A 20,675-nucleotide genomic window follows, 5' to 3' on the forward strand; every position below is an offset into this window, starting at 1 on the left:
AGATTCAGTGGCTCCCAATGTCCCATCTTCCCCTCATGGTAGTTTTAACTTCTGAGTACATTAACCTGCTATTTGGACAACAAACCAGAGAAATTCAGAAAATGGGCCTCAAATGCAATGATTTTATTGTCAAAAACATGCAAAGAGATTTAACCTAATCCCTTAACATTGGAAAAATTGTCATTAGACATTAATACTTGAGCCCTATGATGGGTACTGTTTTCTTACTCAAAAAAATCCATTTTTCTCTGCTTGATATGTTGGACCTACAACACTAAACCGACACTAATGCACACTTTAACTTGACACTAATACACACTTTAATTTTCAGAGCAAAGGTGAGTACTGTGTTTGCATACAAACACACATTCTGGATCAAACTCCTCAACAGCCAGTTTCTTGTCCTTTTTCTTTTAATCTCCTGAACAAAACCCAGAATTAAATCTTAAGTGTGTTCCTCCCATACTGAGGCTTCAGAGCTGGGCTGCCTGGGTTCAAATGCAGCCCTAATTAAAAACATTTTCTGCATTTTTAAATAAATACCACGCATTACTAAAATTAGCCAGTGCCCCCTTGGGCACCTATAATGTTTAGGCTCATTTTCAAGAGAATGAGATTTATGGTCCCAATTTTCCTCCAAAACCCTTTTTAAACTTCCTTCGAAAAGTTATTTTCAGGAGTAGACGCCCCATCAATCCTATAGTTTGTAGAAAGAGTAAAGGACGTGTGTGTGTGTGTGTGTGTGTGAGTGTGTGTGTGTGTGTGTCTACGCGTCCGTGTGCATCTGTGTGTGTATAAGTATGTGTGTGCCCATGTGTGGGGGACAGGAATGGTTAGACAGAGGCCAACATGCTGAGCATCCCAGCACAGCCCATGTTCAGAGGGATTTTCTCTACCTTTCGCCCTCTCTGGTCCCAGATTCCGCCTCTTCCCCACCATCTGTCAAACAGCTCAGGCAGCTCTCACCTGAGTGCCACGTACCTGTTGGTGTTCTCCAGAACCTCCACCTTCTTCCGAAGCTCCAAGTTCTCGGTTGAACAAGACTCCACTCTATGGAGGAGAGTGAAAGAAGAAAGTTGGTTATTCTCAGTTGTCCAGGAGCTCAGATTGAGGTAGGTGGGATCCGAAGAAGGGGAAATCACTGCTCCATGGAGGGGAGGGAAAGAGCTCCACCTGCCTGGGTTGGACAAGAGGAAAATATGGAACAAAGAGGCCTCTGTGATGAGAAATGAGCAGGTGCTATGACATGGCAAGTCTGTTGGGCGCTACCCTGCCTCTCCCCCACCTCTTCCCTTACTCCTCGCACTTCTCCACTGTACCAGAAGGATCAAGAGCTACTGACCTTTCTCCAGGCCAGAGGGACTGATTCGAGGCCATGGGGCTTGGGTGGGGGACAACAGGAGGCCAAGACCCAAGACAAGGAATCTAGGTGCTGAAGCCTGCATGCCCAGAAGAGGCAGCGATGAGCATTCATAGGAAACAATGGGAGGAAAGAGGCTGCTTGATCCTGAACGGTCTGTACCCAAATCAGGTAATAGGCATCCTAGGTTTTCATGGAAACTTCTAGAACCAGTCAGGACCCGCCGCCCACTCCTTCCTCCAGGTGCACAGGAAGACTTGTTTCCATCGTAAAGGGGCTTAGCTTGTCAGTTGGAGAAGTATTTTCTGTGGTTAGTAAAAACTGTATTTAATTCTAACAGACCTCCTGATTTTCAAAGGAAGTAAGGGTGGCTTCAAGTGTTATTACAGAAACCATTCGTCCACAGAATGAATTATAGTGGACAGAAAATAAAGGGCCGGCAACCTACTCACTGTCTCTCGCCAGGAGCGAGTGTGGCCATGGGGACCTGCTAAACAGCACTGCTCCTTTGGGCTGAAGCAGTGTCTCCTCGGAGCATTTCCAAGGACGTGCAGGGCTGCAGCCATTGGTTCTTATTTGAAAGGAAACCTCCAAAGAAGGACTAGGTCCTTAGGAACCTGTGGTTCAAATGGCTACTAAGTGTACTTTCTGGTTCTCCCCTTCCTTATAAATGTCCCCTCAAAATAGCCACTAGGTGGCAGGCGAGCGTAGCGGATGGGCCAGGCAGCCCAAAGCGGAGGAAAGAGGAAGACAGTGGCTTCCCAGACACAGCTCTCAGGTCAATACTGCCCGCCAAGCGCAACCAGTTGGTCATCAAGCTTACTTTTTCTCCAGGCTATCCATGTATTCTTTCTTCTTTCTCCTGCTTTCTTGGGCAGAAATCTGGGAAATAACGAGAAGGAAAAGGGATGAATTTCCAGCTTTAAGTAAAGCAGTCCTGTATGAATGGGAGACAGGAGACCGTAGCACAGACATCAGCAAATCCCTGCTCACCTCAGCAGGCCTGTCCTGGGTCTAACCTGCTGCTCATCTATGAAGCAGCGCCTCTGTCCCCTGTTTCAATTAATTGTCCTTGCTAACAAATTAGGGCCCCAGGGGACAGGGCACCACTGGCCAGAAACTAGAACAAACTTGTGGATCGAGAACCATGCATATGACATGGCCTCAGGTAAGTGCAGTCAGCTCCCTGGACTCTGTGAGCTCTGGTATTGTATAAAATAAACCCCCTGGGTGCGGACATGGTAAAGCTCCCTGCTCATCTACATGCGGATGAAGAATGACCACCAATAAACATGTCTACTAAAGGAATATATTGTGCACATCATAAAAGTGACGTTCAAAAGGCTGAGATTTAAAAAATAAATTTACCTGGAGGTTCCAATATGTTCTCCCCCCATACCCCGCTCTGGGCCGTTCGGTAGCAAGGAACACACAGGGAAACAGCTGGTGGGCCAGTGCTTCTCCAGGCCAAGGGAGGGGAAGGCGAGGCCTGGGCCCCCATGACAGGTAGCCTAGGCCCTGGGGGAGGAGAAGTGCCCTGAGGCCGCGGATGGGAAGGGCTCACCTTATTCTTGATTTTCCTTCGGATCTTCTTCAGGGCTTTCTCCTCTGATTTTGTCAAGGGCAATTTGGTGGGGATGGGGTAGCCCTCAGCAATCAGGGTCCTCTTCTCCTCCTCAGTCAGCACCAGTGGGCCTGACCCCTGCAGTTTCTGTGCAGAACAAGGAGCAGAAAAGGTCAGAGATGAAGAACCGGGGGGCTGAAGAATCACCTCCTGCTGGGGTGATGAGGACCAACAGGACTTACAGATGGCGCAGAGGAAAAAACGCATGTACTCTGGCTGCGAAATGGTCCTTTGCAGCGCAAGCACCGGCAGAAAAGATGACAGGTGTGAGAGCACTTTCACCCAAGGGTTATAATTCAAGGGAAAGTGAAGAGGCGCCCACCCATCATTTCCCAGGAAGCACCCCACGAGCCAGCACATCAGCAATAAAAGTGTAAGTCGGGCATGGTGGTGTACACCTGTAATCCTAGGGGGAGAGGGGGATCCGACTGCAAGTTCAAGGACAGCCTCAGCCATACAGTGAGTGAAGACTGTCAGCACCCTAGTAAGGCCCTGTTTCAAACAAAATAAATAAATAAAAAGTGCTGGGAGTATAACTTGGGGATAGATTGTCCCCAAGTTCAACTCCCAGTATATATATATAGACTTGATTTCCCAGCTCCATGAAGATTTCTGGTCTTGAAGTGACATAGGAGTTCTGCTTAGGGCAAGTGTTGTTGTTCTCCATCTGAAAATGTAATTTTGCGATGTGCTCCCTAAGCACCAGGGCTGCTCCTGGCCTCCACCTTTAGCTGAAGGGCCCCAAGCCCCAGAGAGACATCTGCAGGCACTTGCCACGGAAGCCTCTGGCTCCAGCAGTCCTAAGCCGCCCATGGGCAAAGAAGATGAGCAATGCATTTCTTCTCCTTGATCCCAGAACAGAAATGTGTTTATATGAGTCTCTACTGCATCTGAGCTCCGTAGTCAACACAACACAGGACTCAAAACAGATCCCGTTCCCAAGCAGCCTATGATCAGAACTAGGAGACTAAATTGATACTCATGAAAGGAAGACAATAATTAAAGTCTCAACTGTAATAATAACTGAAGGTACATTAACATGTCAGAGAAAGAGAACACACATGAGTTTATGTGACAAGAGGGGGCTCGGGTAGGAAATGAGCCTTGAGTTGGGCTTCCTGAAAGAAAGATGAATTCTCTAAGAGAGTCGCTGGGAAATCCAAGCACAAGGCAGGATTCTGAAAGTCATGGAAGACTCTTGTCTTTTCCTGGAGTGGGTAAGGAGCTCCTGAAGCAGCAGAGAGCTGGGCACCGAATACCTAGTGGAGGTATTAGCCCTTGCTGCGCACGAGTAGGTTGTAGAGAAGCATTTTGGTTGTTGGGCAAGATTATGACATTGGGAAGCTTTCCTCCTTATATGGGTAAAGCAGCTGGATGGCTGAGGACACACAGTCACACAGGGTGAAAGCTACTCTGGTCATCTCAGAAGTAAAATGTCAGTTTCAAGTTGCAAAGGCAAAGAAAGAGTGGAGGGTGATCATTTCTTTGCCCTCAGTAATGCTGGTATATAAAAATGTGACTGTAGGCCAAGTGTGGTGGCACATGCCTGTAATCCCAGCGCTCGGGAGGCTGAGACAGGAGGATCGCAGATTCAAGGCCAGCCTCAGCAAAGTATTGAGGCCTTCAGAAACTTAGTGAGACCCTATTTCAAAAAAATAAATAAATAAAACAGAGCCGGGGCTGTAGCTCATAGGTAGAATGCCCCTAGGTTCAATATCCAGTACCAGAAAATAAATAAAATAAAATAAATAAATAAATGTGATTGTGGATCTAGAAGTTCTAGGACAAAATGAAACAAAATTTTCAAAATTAGGTGAATTGCTAGAAGGTTTCTAAAGAACCTTTAGATATTTTACTTAAATCTGTTAGCCATGACATAATAAATTTTTTTAAATGAACATTATTCTTAAGACTTCAAAGAAATCAATTAACTCTTTAGAACAAGAAATGTTATCTATCTCTCTTTTTTATTTAGAAAATAGCGTCCTTCTGTGTGCGTTGGGTGATGATTCAGGGTTTCTTACCAAGTTCCTGGGTTCGGAGTCATCCTTAGAGCCACAAAAGGTTAAGCTAGACTTGTGAGCTTTGGGAATCAAAGACTTTACTGTCAAAGAGATTTTTTTTAAGTTTACCCAAGACGGCCTATCTAAGATATGAAAGGCATTTCCTATTTATATGTCCCAGAACCACATAAATCAACGTTAAATATTTTATGGTATATTCTTGAGGAGCGAAGCACACGATGTTTACTCCCCTTGCGTACAGGTCTGAAAAATAAACGTATGACTAAAAACTGAGCGTGCACACGGAGAGAGAACTGTGGTGGCCAGAACAGACTTACAGGCAGCTCTTTAAAAAAGTCCCCTGAGGTTGTTATCTCGTGCTTTGGTGCTCTGGTCTGATACCGTCAGCTCCCACCTGGCCCTTGCTGAGCCTCGGTCCCAACATGGCGGTGCTGGGAGAAGAGGGGTGAACGCCCTCCTCGCTGGAGTGAGCTCGCGCTGAGGGACTGAGTTGGGTACCACGAGAGCGGGCTGTTTCACTCTGCGCATGCGCTCCCTCTGTACCGCCTGCTGCCCCTGCCCCTGCCCCTCCACGCCTGGGGCAGGGCGAGACCCTCACCAGGAGGGGCTCTTGCACTCTCCCACCTGCAGAACAGTGAGCCAAAGCAACCTCTTTCCTTTATCACTCACCCAGCCTTGGGTATTTTCGTATGGCAACATAAAACAGACACAGACGGCCATTACACAGCAACTTCATTACAAGGGTAAAAATCAAACGGAGAGGGTTCATGACTCTCCAGAAAGGCCCACCAAATACTTACATGTGGCGCGGTGAGGAGAGGAGAACTGGACAGCGCGGAGGGGGCCCGCGGCACCGCCCTGGCGGGACTGTGGGTCTGCGGCAGGCCGAAGGGGTGCAGGCGTGGGTTGGGGCTCAGGCCGCCCTCGGAGTCACTGCTGTGACTGCTGGGGGGCGTCGGCGGTAAGTGCAGGTGGTCCACGGAGGCTGCAGGAGAGAGAGCGCACCTCATCTATCTCAGAGCAGCAGCAAAGCGGGCAGGGGTGCCGAACACAAGTCAGACATCCACACAGCGAGCTCAGAGGACAGGCGGACAGAGAGAACCCGACCGGAGCTGGGCTGGGAAGCTCTGAAGGTGTGCTGGGGGGCGAGGGGCAGAACAGTGTACACAGGAGTCTTCCTTTTGTTTGGAACAGGAAAAGGTATGAAGAGACTCCACTGCTTGCCCTGGCATAAGCAGACACTGGAAGTACAGACCAGACACTCATAAAAAGAGTGGCCTGGGGCGGGCAGGGAGAAATCAGGGTAGATTATGACCGGTCAGTAAGACTTATCATTATATTGCTTTTAGTTTATGTGGTTGGATTTGTAAACCAAGTGAATGCATGATGCACTTTAATAGAAAATCTCTTTTAAGAGAACAGCAAAACAGTTCAAATAATGCTCTGTTCATATATGAAGGTATCGGTACAGAGCTCACTAATATGTACGGGAGGGGGCGACATGGTGCAATCCAGAGAGAAAGGCTGCGAGTGCTACGTGCAGATACTAATGTATCTATCTCCAGGAAGCTCACTGGTATAGTTATGGTGCACAAAGAAAAGTATTAAGAAAAAAGAACAGCAAAAGCTGGGAACCTTCAGAGGATGCTGGAGAAATCCCCCGGTGTTTTTCTTCACTGAATCGAGAATCAGATATTCTCTATTCAGAAAACACTAAGCCCACCATTTTTTTTTTAATTAAAAAAAAATTTATGGTACTGGGCCGGGTGGGGTGGCGCATGCTTGTAATCCCCGTGCTTGGGAGGTGGAGACAAGCGGATCGCGCTGGTTCAAAGCCAGCCTCACTGGCTTAAGAGACCCTGTTTCCAAATAAATATATAAAATAGGTCTGGGAGTGTAGCTGGGAGGTACAAGGGTTTCCAGGAACCCCAGTACCACAAAAAAAAAAAAAAAAAAAAAAATTGAGGGTACTGGGTGTTGAATCCAGGAGCATTCTACTACTCTTTTTTCTTTCTTTCTTTCTTTCTTCCTTTCTTTCTGGTACTGGGGATGGAACCCAGGGGCATTCTACTTCCGAACTACACCCCCAGCCCTATTTTTTATTCTTTATTTTGAAACAGGGTCTCAAAGAGTTGCAAAGGGCCTCACAAAGTAGTAGCTGAGGCTGCCCGCAAACCACTATCCTCCTGTCTCAGCCTCCCAAATGCTAAGATTACAAGTGTGTACCACCACGCTTGGCTGGTATTATACTTCTGGGCTACAACCCCAGTCCTGTATTATTTTTTACACAGGATCTCATTAAGTTGCTGTGGCTGGCCTCAAACCTGTTATCCTCCTGTCTCTGCCTCTCAAGTACCGGGATAACTGGCATGGGCCACTACCTGGCTACTAAACCCACCTTTAGATGCATGAGTAGCTATGGGTTGAGGGGTACCATCTCCCCAAAGGCTTCCCTCAGGGGCTGAGCCACACTCTGCCAGGGCCTCCAGAGCAACAGGCAGCCCTCTTGAGCCTCCTCCCTTTCTTTCTGAACAGCGGATGTTTCTGCTGTGCCAGCCACTGTGACTGAGCCAGAGGAGATAACCTTTGTGGGCCCTCTGCCCAAAGCCCCCCGGGGCTCCAGGACAATAGAGCCCTCAGTGGGGCAGCTCGGAACCTGGCAGGGTGCGTGGCTGTGCCTTGGGTCTGTGCAGGGGCCAGGGAGCTGGTTGATGGGGAGCAAGGCCTCACTTCATCTCCTCCGCCTGCAAACAAATGGAGACTGCCCAAGGTGCTCCGGACAGCAGGGCCAGAGCTGCCCCAGGAGATGGCAAGCAGGGACCAGGTGCTGGCTATCCTGGAAGACCTGTGTCTGAGGTGAGGCAGGTGATGTCCCTCGTGGCCTCCCCCTCCTGTCCCACAGTCCCAGCACACTTCCTTTCTTTTTTCTCTCTTTTTCTCTGTTCTCTTCTCCAACATCCTACTTCTTTCTAGGAGCGTCTTCTTTTCCTTTTTCTCTGCCAAAGCCTTGCTAAAGAGCTCTCTGGACACTGTAGTGTCTACAGGTATTCTTACAGCTACAGAATATTCCAAATGATCTTCTCTACTCTACTCCCAACACTCTTCTGGCAGCTAAACAGGTTAGGTGCATGCCTTAAGTCTCTACATGCTTGGCTAGAAAGTAGGAGTCCTGTGAATGTTGACCAAGGTTTCCCCAGTGCCATGAGAACTATGGCACATTATGATAAGAAAAACAAATGCCCAGGAAGCTGACCAGTCAGGGGCTCCAGCTGCCTGCCACCCTTGCGTTACATCCTAGTGGTGGTACCCAGGGCTCCCCTGCCCCTCTCGCCTGACACTGGCATGATTATTCTGATGCTCTCCCCCTTTCCAAGCAGGGGGTACCCCACAAAAGATAGGAACAGGATCCAGGAAGAGGCAGTGAAGCACAGTTGAATCTTGTCTTTCCCACCCACGGAGAGCTGCTGATCTGGCCACAGGTGTCTCAGTATCCGATTTCTAAATATCATTTGAAATGCTTCTCTTCGGTTACTGAGAGAGCTGGGGACAACAGGCTGCTTTGCCTAGAAACTCTGATGCATTCAAGGGTATTGAATTTCCTTATCTCTCTTCATCCAGGATAATGAGGAAGAACTGTGATTTACTTGGTTTTTGAAACATCTCTCCTCCAGTGACCCTGGATTCTGAAGCCACTGTAGAATCCATTGTTACGGTCATAACACTCTCGGAACCATATTATAGCATACATTTAAAAGAGCAAGATGCACTTTAAAGTAATAACCAGTGCCGTCAAAGTGAAAGGGGTTTTAAGCTGAAAGGCATGAATATTTATCACTCGATGTCAAGAAATATGTCTCAATATAGGTTCTAGTCAATAGTATTTTTAAAACAACCTTTTTTTTTTACTAATAGGAAGGGTAAATAAAGGGTCAATGCTGATTAAACAGTGAAAAATCAGATCCTGAGTTAGTTCCAAATGGAATAAAGGTAGACTATTTTCCCATGAAAACCACTCATGTAAAACATTTATATGCGATAGCACATACACCTTTTCTATGATGACTGTATACGCTAACTTCTTTTTGCCCACATGATGAATTATACTTCTCAATGTGTACGGATCAAATTATACTATGTGCATGTACAAATGTGTCACAATGAATTCCATTATTATTATGTCTAAGCATTATGTACCAGTAGAAAAAAATTAAAAATAAAGTAAAAACAGGCCGGGCGTGGTGGCGCACGCTTGTAATCCCCCGCTTGGGAGGCAGAGACAGGAGGATCGCGCAGGTTCGAAGCCAGCCGCGCGCGCTGGCTTAGGAGACCCTGTTTCCAAATATAAAAAAATGTAAAAAGAGGTCTGGGAGTGTAGCCCGGAGGTAGAAGGGCTTCCAGGAACCCCAGTACCACCAAAAAAATAAATAAATAAATAAATAAAATAAAATAAATAAAAATAAAAATAAAGTAAAAACAGCAGTGACAGCACGGGGTCACAGAACCGAGAAGGGCAGATTTGCACAGAGCATGCATATAAATGACATCTGGAGCTTCCCTGGACTTCACAGGCTCAGAAGTCTGCAGAAAACCAGGACTTGTAGGAGAACAAAGAGGAAATAGGTCAGGTAGAAACTGACCTAGAGAGAGGGAGAAAAAAGGCAAGCTCAAGTATGACATTATTAAGTTCTAAATGAATGGCAAGAAGCCCAAAGAAATGTATAATTGGAGATCACGAATATTCCAAATAAGATGGGGCTCCTTGAAACGTGCAATCCCAAATCAACATTTAAAAACACTGCATGGTTGGTCCAGGTAGGTGAACTATGATCACTTTACCGGGGTTGCTTTATGGAAGCAAGTGCCTCTGGGCCTGCTGGGGATTTTCAGGGTTGTATATTTGCAGGGCTGTGGGAGGGTCACACCAAGAGGACACCAGGCCATGGGGCTGCTCACCTGCAGCCACACTTCAACCAGAGGTCTCTATAGGGGTTGAAAACTCATCTTGCCTAAGAGTAAGTACGGTGACACTTAGCTGGAATTTAAGGATGTGCCTATAGGGAAAAAGGATGTTTAGCTTTCAAATGTGTGTTTGGAATGAAGATTCTGAAGCACAGAGCTGTTCTGTGAAGCAAGCTACGTGAATGGTACCCACTGACCCAGCCCTTGCCTGTGACCCCTTTCTCTTCAGACTGTGACCGCACGGGGTAGGTGAAGGAGCGTAAGGCGAGGGTCGCACCTTCTTTAGGAGAAAAGTTGAGGAACTGATCCACTTCGTGAGGCTCCAGCTTAATCTTGGGAATGATCGTCTGGCACGAGGAATCGACCTGAAGGAAGAATTTCAAACATGATGCTTGAAAACTAGTAAGGACCTTAAAAAAATGGAGAGAAGTATCTGTCATTTGGGGCTTCCTCTGAGGCCAGCCCCCCTCAGCAGCACAGCAGGGATGGGCCACCTCTAGTTCTTACCCCTCTCCTCATGGTCCTACATTTAACAGGACCCTCCGAAGCCTTCAATGGAAAGCCCAAGGCTCACTTGTAAGTGCAATCTAAAAGCATTTTATCACAAAATATTCTGAGAAATTTTTAATGGGCCACAGGTCTCCAGATTGCCCATAGGGACTGTGTAAAGCTAGCCATATCCTTTCTCTCCCGGCTTCCCAAAGAGTAACGACATCTAACTATGAAATACCCAGAAGGGAGAGGAAAAGAGCTATCTGGCCCGTACACAGGGGTCATGGGCATGACTCCAAGCTCCATTAGTTACATACACATTTAAAAACCAACTGTACTAAAATCTTTTTTAAAATTTTTTATGAAGATATTTTGTTATTTTTATTTTTAATTGGTGCATTATATTCATACATCATATTGGGGTAAAATACTTGTGTGTACATACATGTACACATCACTGATTTAACCCCTACCCAATTCCCACCCCATTCCCTCCCCGTCCCTCCCTCCCTTGCTCGGCTTAGTGGTTGACTTCGATATGTTTAAGTACATTGTGTGTTTTAGAGATTTTCCTCTTCCCCCCTCCTTTCTCCTCCTTTAGGTTGCCTTGTTTGCTCCTCTATAGGATTTCCTTTTTCATCTAGAGTTCCTCCTATGACCCATTTCTCCCTAACTCTCACATATTAGGAAAAGCATCTGATTTCTTATTTTTTGTGACTGACTAATCTCACTTAGCATAATATACTAAAATCTTGAGGAGCAAGGAGACCAGTATAGATCTCAGGAGCTCAGCCCGGTGGAGACTCTGGGAGCTACTGAGAAAGGAATCCTAGAGGACAGCTGCAGAAGTCTCTGTCTACACCCCTCATCTCTACAGTGACTCCTCACTGTAGAGGGTACTACTCCAGACTTCGACTCTGCGATACCTTTTCCAGCACAGGTAGACATTAGAGTTTGCTCACAGGAGATTTTACTCATAGTTGTTTAAGGGAGTCATTGTTCATAATCTGCAGCACTGAACTTAGGAAATCTAGGGCAAGCTTCCAACAGTTGGAAGAAGATAATGAGCATGATTCTGGTCTACCATCAGACACTGGGAATACCCAGAAAGAAGGCAGAGTAGAATTAAATTCTACTTGCTATAGGCCTCAGTTAGAACAAGGAAGAAATTCCTGATTTCTTGTTTTTCAGGGATAATACAACATGAATCAGTAGGAAGAAGATTCCTGAAATGGGTAAGGACAACTCAGTACTGAATTAGTGAACTAAAATACTACACAGGACCTAGCATTCCCAAGAGCCATGGTGTTATAAGATGAGGGTTGTACCATTATCCTTACCACTCCAGGTCCACTTGCTTAAAAACAAGTCTCATCAAAAGTTTTGTGATTATCATTTATATTCATCTGGGTTTTTTTTATTCTGTAATAGCATTCACAGAAAAAAAGTAAAATCAGCTTTACTAATAATTTTTATGGACAATGCCTTTAAAGATTGTGAAATAATGCTGATACAAGTCAACATACTCTTGATTTATTCCTGTATACATACATATATATATGTACATATCTACACACACACACACACACACACACACACACACACACACCCTTAGATTTATACAGCCTTATTGGAAAATAAAGATTGTATCTTTTGATCTAATCTGTATATATAGGAGAAAATTGATTATACCCCAGTATTCATTTCCAGAGGGGGCTCCTCCTTTTCGAATGGGGTGGAGATGGCTGTGATGGTCAGAGTGACAGAAGGAACAAGTCCTGGGGGTGGCTCCTCTGTAATAGGCTCTGTCTTGATGGTGGTTGAAGGGAAGTCTGTAGACAGGTACCATTTCTCACCTTCCACTTCCTCTGTTAAAAAAAAAAAAAGACAAGCAAACATGGGAACTTGTTCATGGCATTGGGTATAAGCAAAAGGAATGACCACTGACCAAATCTCCCATCAAAGGATCATTGAGAGGAGAAAAGGAAATACAATGAGGACGTGAGAGGAGAGACCAATGGACAGAGGACCAAATGGCAAAGTACGAATCTCGATCTGTCTATCCCTGTATATGAGTATGGCTGAAGAAACTTTGGAAGAATTACATACAAAAGAAAGAGACTTGGCTCCCTGGGCAGAACCAGGGAGAGATAACTAGGTAGGCAGGGAACAGGATGGGAGGGAGGATTCTTAATGTAGAATGAGTCATGTGGGGTTCTCAAACTAAGTGAATGTGTGGCTTATTTACAAATAAATCCATAAGCAGAGTTAGAAATAAGGAAGCAGCAGCAAAAGTTGGCAGCCAGGCCTGAGAACGGAGGGCCTCTCTGCAGGGCACCGCTGCTTGTTCTCTGGGTCGCCTTTGTTTCTCTTCCCACTCCCTAGTTTTCATCTTCTGTTTCCACTGTGATCTCACCCAGGCCTTAAACCTAGGCTGACTCCCAGAAACTCTGCTTGGCCCTTCAGGAAACTTCAGCATTTGGAACAGGGAACTGCCCTTTTTTGACATGGATAAAGTGTTCATCCCAGGAAGGGCCCAGTGTGGCAAGAATGGTTCTCGTCTTGTCACCAAGCCCGCCATGATTATCAGCCGGCCTGGAGACAGATGACACAGAGCCGACAGACATCTCTCACCAAAGGCACATTCTTCTGGAAGTTTAAGCACCTGGAACCTCAGCACAGTCCCCCAAAGCAGAGAGGGGACAGGAAAGCAAAGCCGAGGAGGCTAGAGATGGCACAGAACACGGAAAACCAGCAGTGGTTCCCAACATCCGCACCCCTCGCTCGGCCCGGTTATTCTAAAATGAGGTCTAAAGAGAACAAAGGTATGTTCTGCTGTATGACAATGTTTGATCACACACCCACGCGCGTAGCGACCCATTATTGTTCAGGGCAGCCAAGTTGTTCCCATTATGAAATTACAGGCAGGAATCTGACTCTGGTCTTCTGAAACAGAGCATGAGAAGAATTCAGAACTGCCGGAGGAGGGAAGGGCAGGGACTGCGGCTAACAGCTCCACTTCACAATTATGAAAATTGTTATTTCAGAAGCAACTTCCTTGAAGCAGAGAAGAAGTGAGGTTTGCATCCACAAAGTGATGATTTGCTCTTAGAGTGAGTCCTGCGAGCTGCGGAGTGCCATGGTGCGATGGGAGGGCTTTCCATGTTTCCAGGGTGTGGGCGACATCCTAAAGAAGAAGAGGAAGGAGGAACAAAGGCCCTTTTGATGGCAGCCAGAGGAAGGAGACCACACTGTACTTGATACAGAATTCTGCTGGCCAGATGAGCGCCCAGGTCAGCCCGGAGAAGCATCAAGACCATGGGCCAAAAGAAGACTAACCTTTCTCCCAGAAAGACCTCAGGAACCAGAAGATGGAGTTGACGGGAGAACCCGCTTAGGGCAGAATCGAAAGGGTTGAAGAGGCAGAGGGAGTGTAGATCCTGCCTTCTCCCTTCAGCAGGGAGGTGGCATGGCCTGTGCTTCCTGAAATCAACATTTAAAGTCCATCTGGATTGAGTAATATTTATTCCTTCACTGAGGCTGGAAGAGAGATAGTAAGATGAAAGACAGCCCTTATGCCCACTACCACGGTCAGTAAGGACTCATCCCAGGGGAACGGTCCCAGGCAATGACGGGAAAACTGTTAGATAAGGCCAGATCCCCCGACAGTGTGAGGGAGGTAGCTGTGAACCAACTTTAATTCACAGGCAAATGAAAGATAAAGCGGAATTCACTGCAAAAGGCAAATAGAAAATTGCAAGAGAAAAATGAAGCCCAGTAATAAGGGCAGTTCTTCCAGTCCAGGAAACCATTCCTAATGCCTGCACATTATAACACATTCATAAAATAAGTCAGAATACCTTATATTCTTAATACTCAGTGTCCTATAGCTTTGTTTGTTTGTTTTGAGGTACTGAGGATGGAACCCAGGGACATTCTACCACTGAGCTACACCTCCAGCCCTATTTTTTTTATTCTTTATTTTGAAACAGGGTCTCACTGATTTGCAAAGGGCCTAAGTAGCTGAGGCTGTCTGTGAACCGTGATCCTCCTGTCTCAGCCTCCCAAGTACTGGGGTTGCAAGTCTGCAACACCACCCCCGCCATCCCTATTTTATTTTATATCTGTATTTTTTGTGGGTCTGGGGATAGAACCCAGGGGCATTCAACCTCTGAGCTACACCCCGTGCCCTATTTCGTGTTCTTTATTTTGAAACAGGGTCTCACTAAGTTGCAGAGGACCTCACTAAGTAGCTGAGGCTGTCTATGAACCATGATCCTCTGGTCTCAACCTCCTGACTGCTGCTGCGATTACAAGCATGCGCCACCACACCCAGCACCCATTTTAAAACATAAACATAACCACTGCTCTCTCCGGGTCAGGGGCGGGATGGAGGCCACGAGGCAAGCAGTGGCCCCTGAGCTGCTGCGGGGAAACCTTCTTCGTCCAAGAGTATGAAATTCCTCCAAAGGAGGAATTCTAGGAATCTGCCTCAACTTGCCTGAGATTTTTCCAAGGACAAACAACTGGTGTTTGCTCCCTGCTTCAACTCTAGGATAGTAATTTAGTCTTTTGCCTTGAACAAGGTCTGAGAAAGGCGTTTGAGGCCTTCGAGCGAGCTCAAGAAGATCGTTTTACAGCAGAGGAAACTGGCGTGCAAGTCTTCACCCCGCAGAGCCGCGGCAGAACCTGATCCTGACGGCCACAGCCCTGCTGGTGCTCTTTCCACTAGGGAAACGAAGGGCTCAACATGTGGATAAAGGTTTGCGCAGGGTTACACTCCTTGCGTCATCCCTTATCATCACAAAACACTGGAAATAACCAAAACGTTACAGAACAAGGGAAAGGTCAAGTCAGCGATGGTGCATCTGTACAATGGAATATTTATAAAGCCTCTTCGTAACACAGGAAAGGTCTATAGCGCCGAGGAAAAACCTGAGGATACAGCACTCCTCTAGTAACGATGAGAGCAAAACAGATGAGACCAAGGAAATATGCCAAAATAGTACATACATGTTTGGATCATCATTCAGGACATGTGCGACTTTATCTTCTTGTTCTTTGTATTTTACGGTATTTCTAAATTGCCTGTATTGGGAAATAGTTGTCTCTGGGTGTTGCATACACATGGACACAGCCTCTTCTGATCTACCTCAGGCTGTAGGACGGCAATTACTGGATAGAAATTCAAATGGCTCAAACAGCCCAGTTAGGGATCCTTGACCTAAGGAGAGCAGAGGCAGCTAATATGTAAATAAGCTGCATGCTGCTCTAGGTCCTCACTTCCCCCTCTGCCCTAGTCTTTTGTCACCTGGTTTTTGAGTACCCTTCTCTTGGCCACGTGACTTACCTTAGCCAATAGCATGTTAGTTCGTAACACAAGTAGATTCTTGAAATGTGCTGGTCAAGATGGAGTTCCTGCCGTCTGATCACGGTTGTGCATGCCTGTAATCCCAGTACTTGAGTAGCTGAGACAGGAGGATCACAAGTTTGAGGCCAGCCTTAACAACCAATTTAGCAAGACCCTCAGTAACTTAGTTAGATCATGTTTCAAATTTAAAAAGGGCTTGGGGGGGGGGGGTAGACTGCCCCGGGTTCAATTCTCAGTTCAAAAAATAAAAAATAAACTTCTGTTCTTTTAGTTTTGCAACTACCATAAGAATGTTGGTAAAAATGAAAGTCACCCCCAGATGAGCTTAATCAAGGCCAACTTCCTGCCACTCTTAGATATGAGAGAGAATCTAGCTGAAACTAGCAGTCACTCAGCTGATCCCCATTCACCGACCCCCACAAGGGACAGACGTAAGGCATGATAATAAATAATTTCTATTTAAAGTACTGAGGTTTGGGATAGTTTGTTATGCAGCAACATAGCTAGCTGATATAGCACAGCTGAATGTATGAACAACAAACGAAATCTCTTACATCGGAATCTATTATGATAAAATAATTAATTGCATTGATTTCTAAAATAATTCCTCTAAAGCATCAACTGTGAATCAATAAATACTTGTTGATAGGCTGGTTAGACCTACCAGTTACATCATAAAATAAATTATTTCAGATTAAGAAAGTCAGCCAGTAAGTAGTTTGGTGAGAATGTTTCAACAGCAGTTGGAAATAGAGATATTTTACTCTGAACTACTGGGTGTTGGCTTTTACTCTGTCTTCAGTGAAAATAAATATCAACTGAAAGAAAATGAAATAACAAATATGAGGTAGAGGCTTAACAAAGGATGGAGTGAAGGAGGAGGAGGTATTGCGTCTTTCCCACACAACTCTTTTTTTTAATTTAACTTTATTAGAAAAAAGCTCAGTAGGGCCACCAAGGCTTAGAAACAGAATTATCCTTGTCTATTTGAGTAACTGGATCAAATATGAAAAAATCACTAGAAGTACTACATTCTATAATTTTTAAATTCTGAAGCTCTGATACTGAGTGGGGGAAAAAAAGAAAAAGAATGTTCTTCCTGAGTTGTTTGACACACTTTTTGATGTTTTATTTCAGATGGAAAATATCCCTCAGATAAATTTAGTAGGGCTGACCCCGGGGCAGAAGAACAACCCCTGTATCACCTGTTTTATTTAAACAGCTTCCTGTCAGTGGTCAAACTCAATGGCACATTCCCTGTCAGCAAGGTCACTAAAACAAACTGCCCTCTTGTGGCAGGAAACAAGTCCTGAACATTCAAGGGCAAAACAGGAGACATGAGCAATGGGGCCAGACGCCAGGGTTCAAAACATCGGGCGCACAGGGAGATTCGAGGCCAGCATGATGGTGACACCCAAGTGCAGAGCCATGATCATTTCCAAACAGAGTTTGGAAGAGTGGTTACAGATAACTCTAAATAACTACACTGAATAGATGATGATTCTGGAGAAATAAAAAATTAATAATAAAATAAGGCTAAGAGTATAGCCTAGAGATAGAATGCCCCTGGGTTCAATCCCCAGTAACACACGCGCGTGCGCGCGCGCGCACACACACACACACACACACACACACACACACACACAAAATGTATGCTCACTCTTTTTTATGCATTGTGTATGTATGTGTGTAAACATTTATAAAATGCTGCCAATTCAACTCAAAGTTTGAGTTTTATTTCTTTTATTTTTTATTTTTTTTTTATTTTGAAACAGGGTCTCCCTAAGTTGGGGAGGGCCTCACTAAGTTGCTGCGGCTGGCTCTGAATCAGTGATTCTCAGAGCCAAGTAGTAGGATTATAAGCATGTGCCACCATACCTGGCTGGTCATACATTCTTAAGAAGAGAAATTACATAGGGCAAATATACTATATAATGCATAGATATCCACTTATCACTTGCATATCTATAAAGAAAAAAATTTTATAAATTACATATATACGCCCCACCTAAATCCTTAAGCATTTGATTTGTTTGACAACTGAATATTTTTGAAGGCATTGTCAAACCTTGGCCATGTTTTTACATAAAAAATCTCCCAAACAAAAAGTTGCTAAGGCTGGGTTCTGGATGCTAGTTGGGCAGGGCAAGAATTTAGTCAGATGTGTCAGAATCATATTAAAACTGCAGCTGACTTCACGGGAGCTGGAGGCCTGTCTTCCCAAAAGTTCCCTTCCTGAGCACCCTCACCCTGAAATGACTTCCAGTGTTGAATGGCTGGCGGGAAGAGGTGCTAATACTGGTAAAACCTGCAAACACTGTAAGTGTTGACCATGTGGTGGGAAATGTTCTAAGTGTTTTGCAACTATTAGTTAATTTAGTCCTAAGAATAAACATGTGAGGTAAATACTACCTTTACCCAATTTTACCAACAAGAAACTTAACAAATTAAGTAACTCGCCCAAAGCTACATGGCTTGCGCCTGTCAGCCCTGGGATAAACTAGCTCCATAGCGACCTGTGCCTCTATTACCCTGATGTGCTGCTTTCTAGCAGAGCCATGATTACACTGGTCTCTAGCCAAGAGTGGCTGTGTCTTCATTAATGTGATTTTGGTCCCACAGTAAGGCACTGGAAAAAAATAAAATATTGGTTCCTTCTGTACTTCTCATCTGAGTTTATACTGACATCAAGCCAAGTGTTCATTAGATGGAGAGTCCTCGTTTTTAAGACGAACCCATCACAGCTAAAATGTACCATTGACAGGCATCCCGTATGTACTGAGTGGGCTCCGGGGTCAACAGGACTCCCCTCAGCTCGCTGCCTGCCTCCGTGTCCTTGTGCTGGGCACACAGAAGCTCTCTCTCTGGCTCTTCTCGTTCTTATTGTTGACATTTGGTAACGTGTGTGTTTAATTATGCAGAAATTCACACGAAGGCAATTACAGTCGAATTGCAGGGCACTGGCCGAAGTGTTCAGTATTAACTCGTTGAGTCCCTACAACGATACAGGGAGGCAAGTATCACTATCATTCCCATTTTACAGATCAGGAAAGTGAGACACGAGCGCTGAAGGAGCACCTCCCTCGCCCAGGATCACCCTGTGAGCGAGGGGCGGGGCCAGACCACGTCTGTGCAGTCTGAAGCTGGAGTTTGACACTGTACTCAAGGTCCTGCCTAAACCAACAAATTAAATACCCTGCCCAAAGCCACGTAGCCTGTGTCTGGAAGCCCTGGGATTCACTTGGCTCGCTTCTTAGGTTCTCCTGCAGGATGCTCTTTTAGAGTTCGGATCAGATTAATGCCCACCGAACACATGATTGATTTCAAAAGATTTACCTAGTGTACACAAACACAGGAAACTCTTGTGTATTTTTTTTTATCTTTCTTCATTTTTATTTTCTTCTTGCCCTCATTCATGAACAGTTTTTTTTTTCTAATTTTTGTACCTTTATGGCTGCACTCTAATTATACATCACAGTAAGATTGAAAGGAAACACAGACATGCACACAGCACGGCCGTCCGCACCCCCACCCGCCTCCACATCCCTGCGGCCCTAGTGAGACTGACAGTGATACACACATACGTGGACGTAACATTTGAACTGTTTCCTCCTGCAGTCCTCCTTTTCCTCCGCCACACCTCCCATTCTCGCATCCCCCTTCCACTATTTCTGCTGGCCTGTCTCTTCATTTATCTGAGGTCCCTTTTATCTTCTATTTTCTCTCTAGCTGCAACATCTAAGATTAAACATACGACCTTCTGAGACTGGATATTCTCACCATAATATTCTCTAGTAACTGGCGCACGCTTGTCATCCCAGCCTTCGGGAGGCTGAGACAGAAGGATCGTGATTTGTGGACAGCCTCGGCTACTTAGTGAGGCCCTCTGAAACTTAACCTGTTTCAAAATAAAGAATAAAAAATAGGGTTAGGGGTGTAGCTCAGAGGTCGAATGCTCCTGGGTTCCATCCCCAAACACCCCCCCCAAAAAAAAAACTATTCTCTAGTACCATCCATTTTCCTGCAAATAGCATATTTTTTTGTTCTTTACGGCTGAGTAAAACTCCATTGTATGTATACGCCATTCTCTTTATTCATTCCTCTGTTGACAGACACCTAGGTTGGTTCTATAATTTGATTATTGTGCTGCTATAAATAAAGTAATTTTAATTACTAGGTAGTTGTAAGCGTTGCTATCTTATAACATCTTTGCAATGGCTAGGAAGACAAAAGACCTGTCATGTCACTTTTTTTTAAGAAGGAAGCATCATGACATTTTGACCTGCATTCTTCTGCGTGTCCTACCTAACCACAATCTTCAACCCACCCATGGCAGAGGGCCCAGTTCATCTGTAGATGATGAACACATCTGCCTTTCTACACCAGAATCTCTTCCAGGATGCCTCAGACTGATGCTCTTGTCACCAGCTCTGAGTGTGGTAAAGATACAGGGGCTCATCTTATCCCTGGGACTGACTTTCTGGCTGCTGCCAGGGGACATGTTAACCTTGAGATCCTTCCAACTCCGTGAAGCAGAAACCTAAGTCACCTGTGACTCATCCCTGCCCCTTTCCCAGCATTCTCGACCCTGTACTAATCCTGCTGCCACTTTCACTGACCATCTGGAAAGCCATGCTTTCCGTGCGGTCCATGTCACACCCTTCCCATTTCTCCCTGGGTGACTGTATCTGCACACACCTTCCCTGCCACGATTCTCTTCTCAGCTCCATAACACAGCATTCCACCTACTCAGACCCTGCTTCCCCCCACGCAGTGATGGAGCCCTTGCCCCCGCCAGCCTGTCCCACTCAGCCCATGTGACTTCGCACCAGCACCCTTGCTCAC

The 20,675-nt window shown here is 45.5% G+C and overlaps 1 protein-coding gene across 1 annotated transcript in view; it reads right to left on the bottom strand.

Annotated features, from left to right (window-relative positions):
• The window catches only part of CREB3L2 (cAMP responsive element binding protein 3 like 2), a gene marked incomplete at both ends in the record, with an annotated part of 126,977 nt that overhangs the window by 18,643 nt on the left and 87,659 nt on the right, over nucleotides 1-20,675 (bottom strand). The window contains 6 exons of the mRNA XM_080701454.1: nucleotides 982-1,050; nucleotides 2,184-2,242; nucleotides 2,925-3,071; nucleotides 5,809-5,993; nucleotides 10,245-10,332; nucleotides 12,152-12,327. Coding sequence (XP_080557580.1) covers nucleotides 982-1,050; nucleotides 2,184-2,242; nucleotides 2,925-3,071; nucleotides 5,809-5,993; nucleotides 10,245-10,332; nucleotides 12,152-12,327 — 724 coding nt within the window. The remainder of the gene's footprint in view (nucleotides 1-981; nucleotides 1,051-2,183; nucleotides 2,243-2,924; nucleotides 3,072-5,808; nucleotides 5,994-10,244; nucleotides 10,333-12,151; nucleotides 12,328-20,675) is intronic.

This window comes from Muscardinus avellanarius (genome assembly GCF_963383645.1).
Source record: "Muscardinus avellanarius genome assembly, chromosome: 9".
Taxonomy (NCBI): domain Eukaryota; kingdom Metazoa; phylum Chordata; class Mammalia; order Rodentia; family Gliridae; genus Muscardinus; species Muscardinus avellanarius.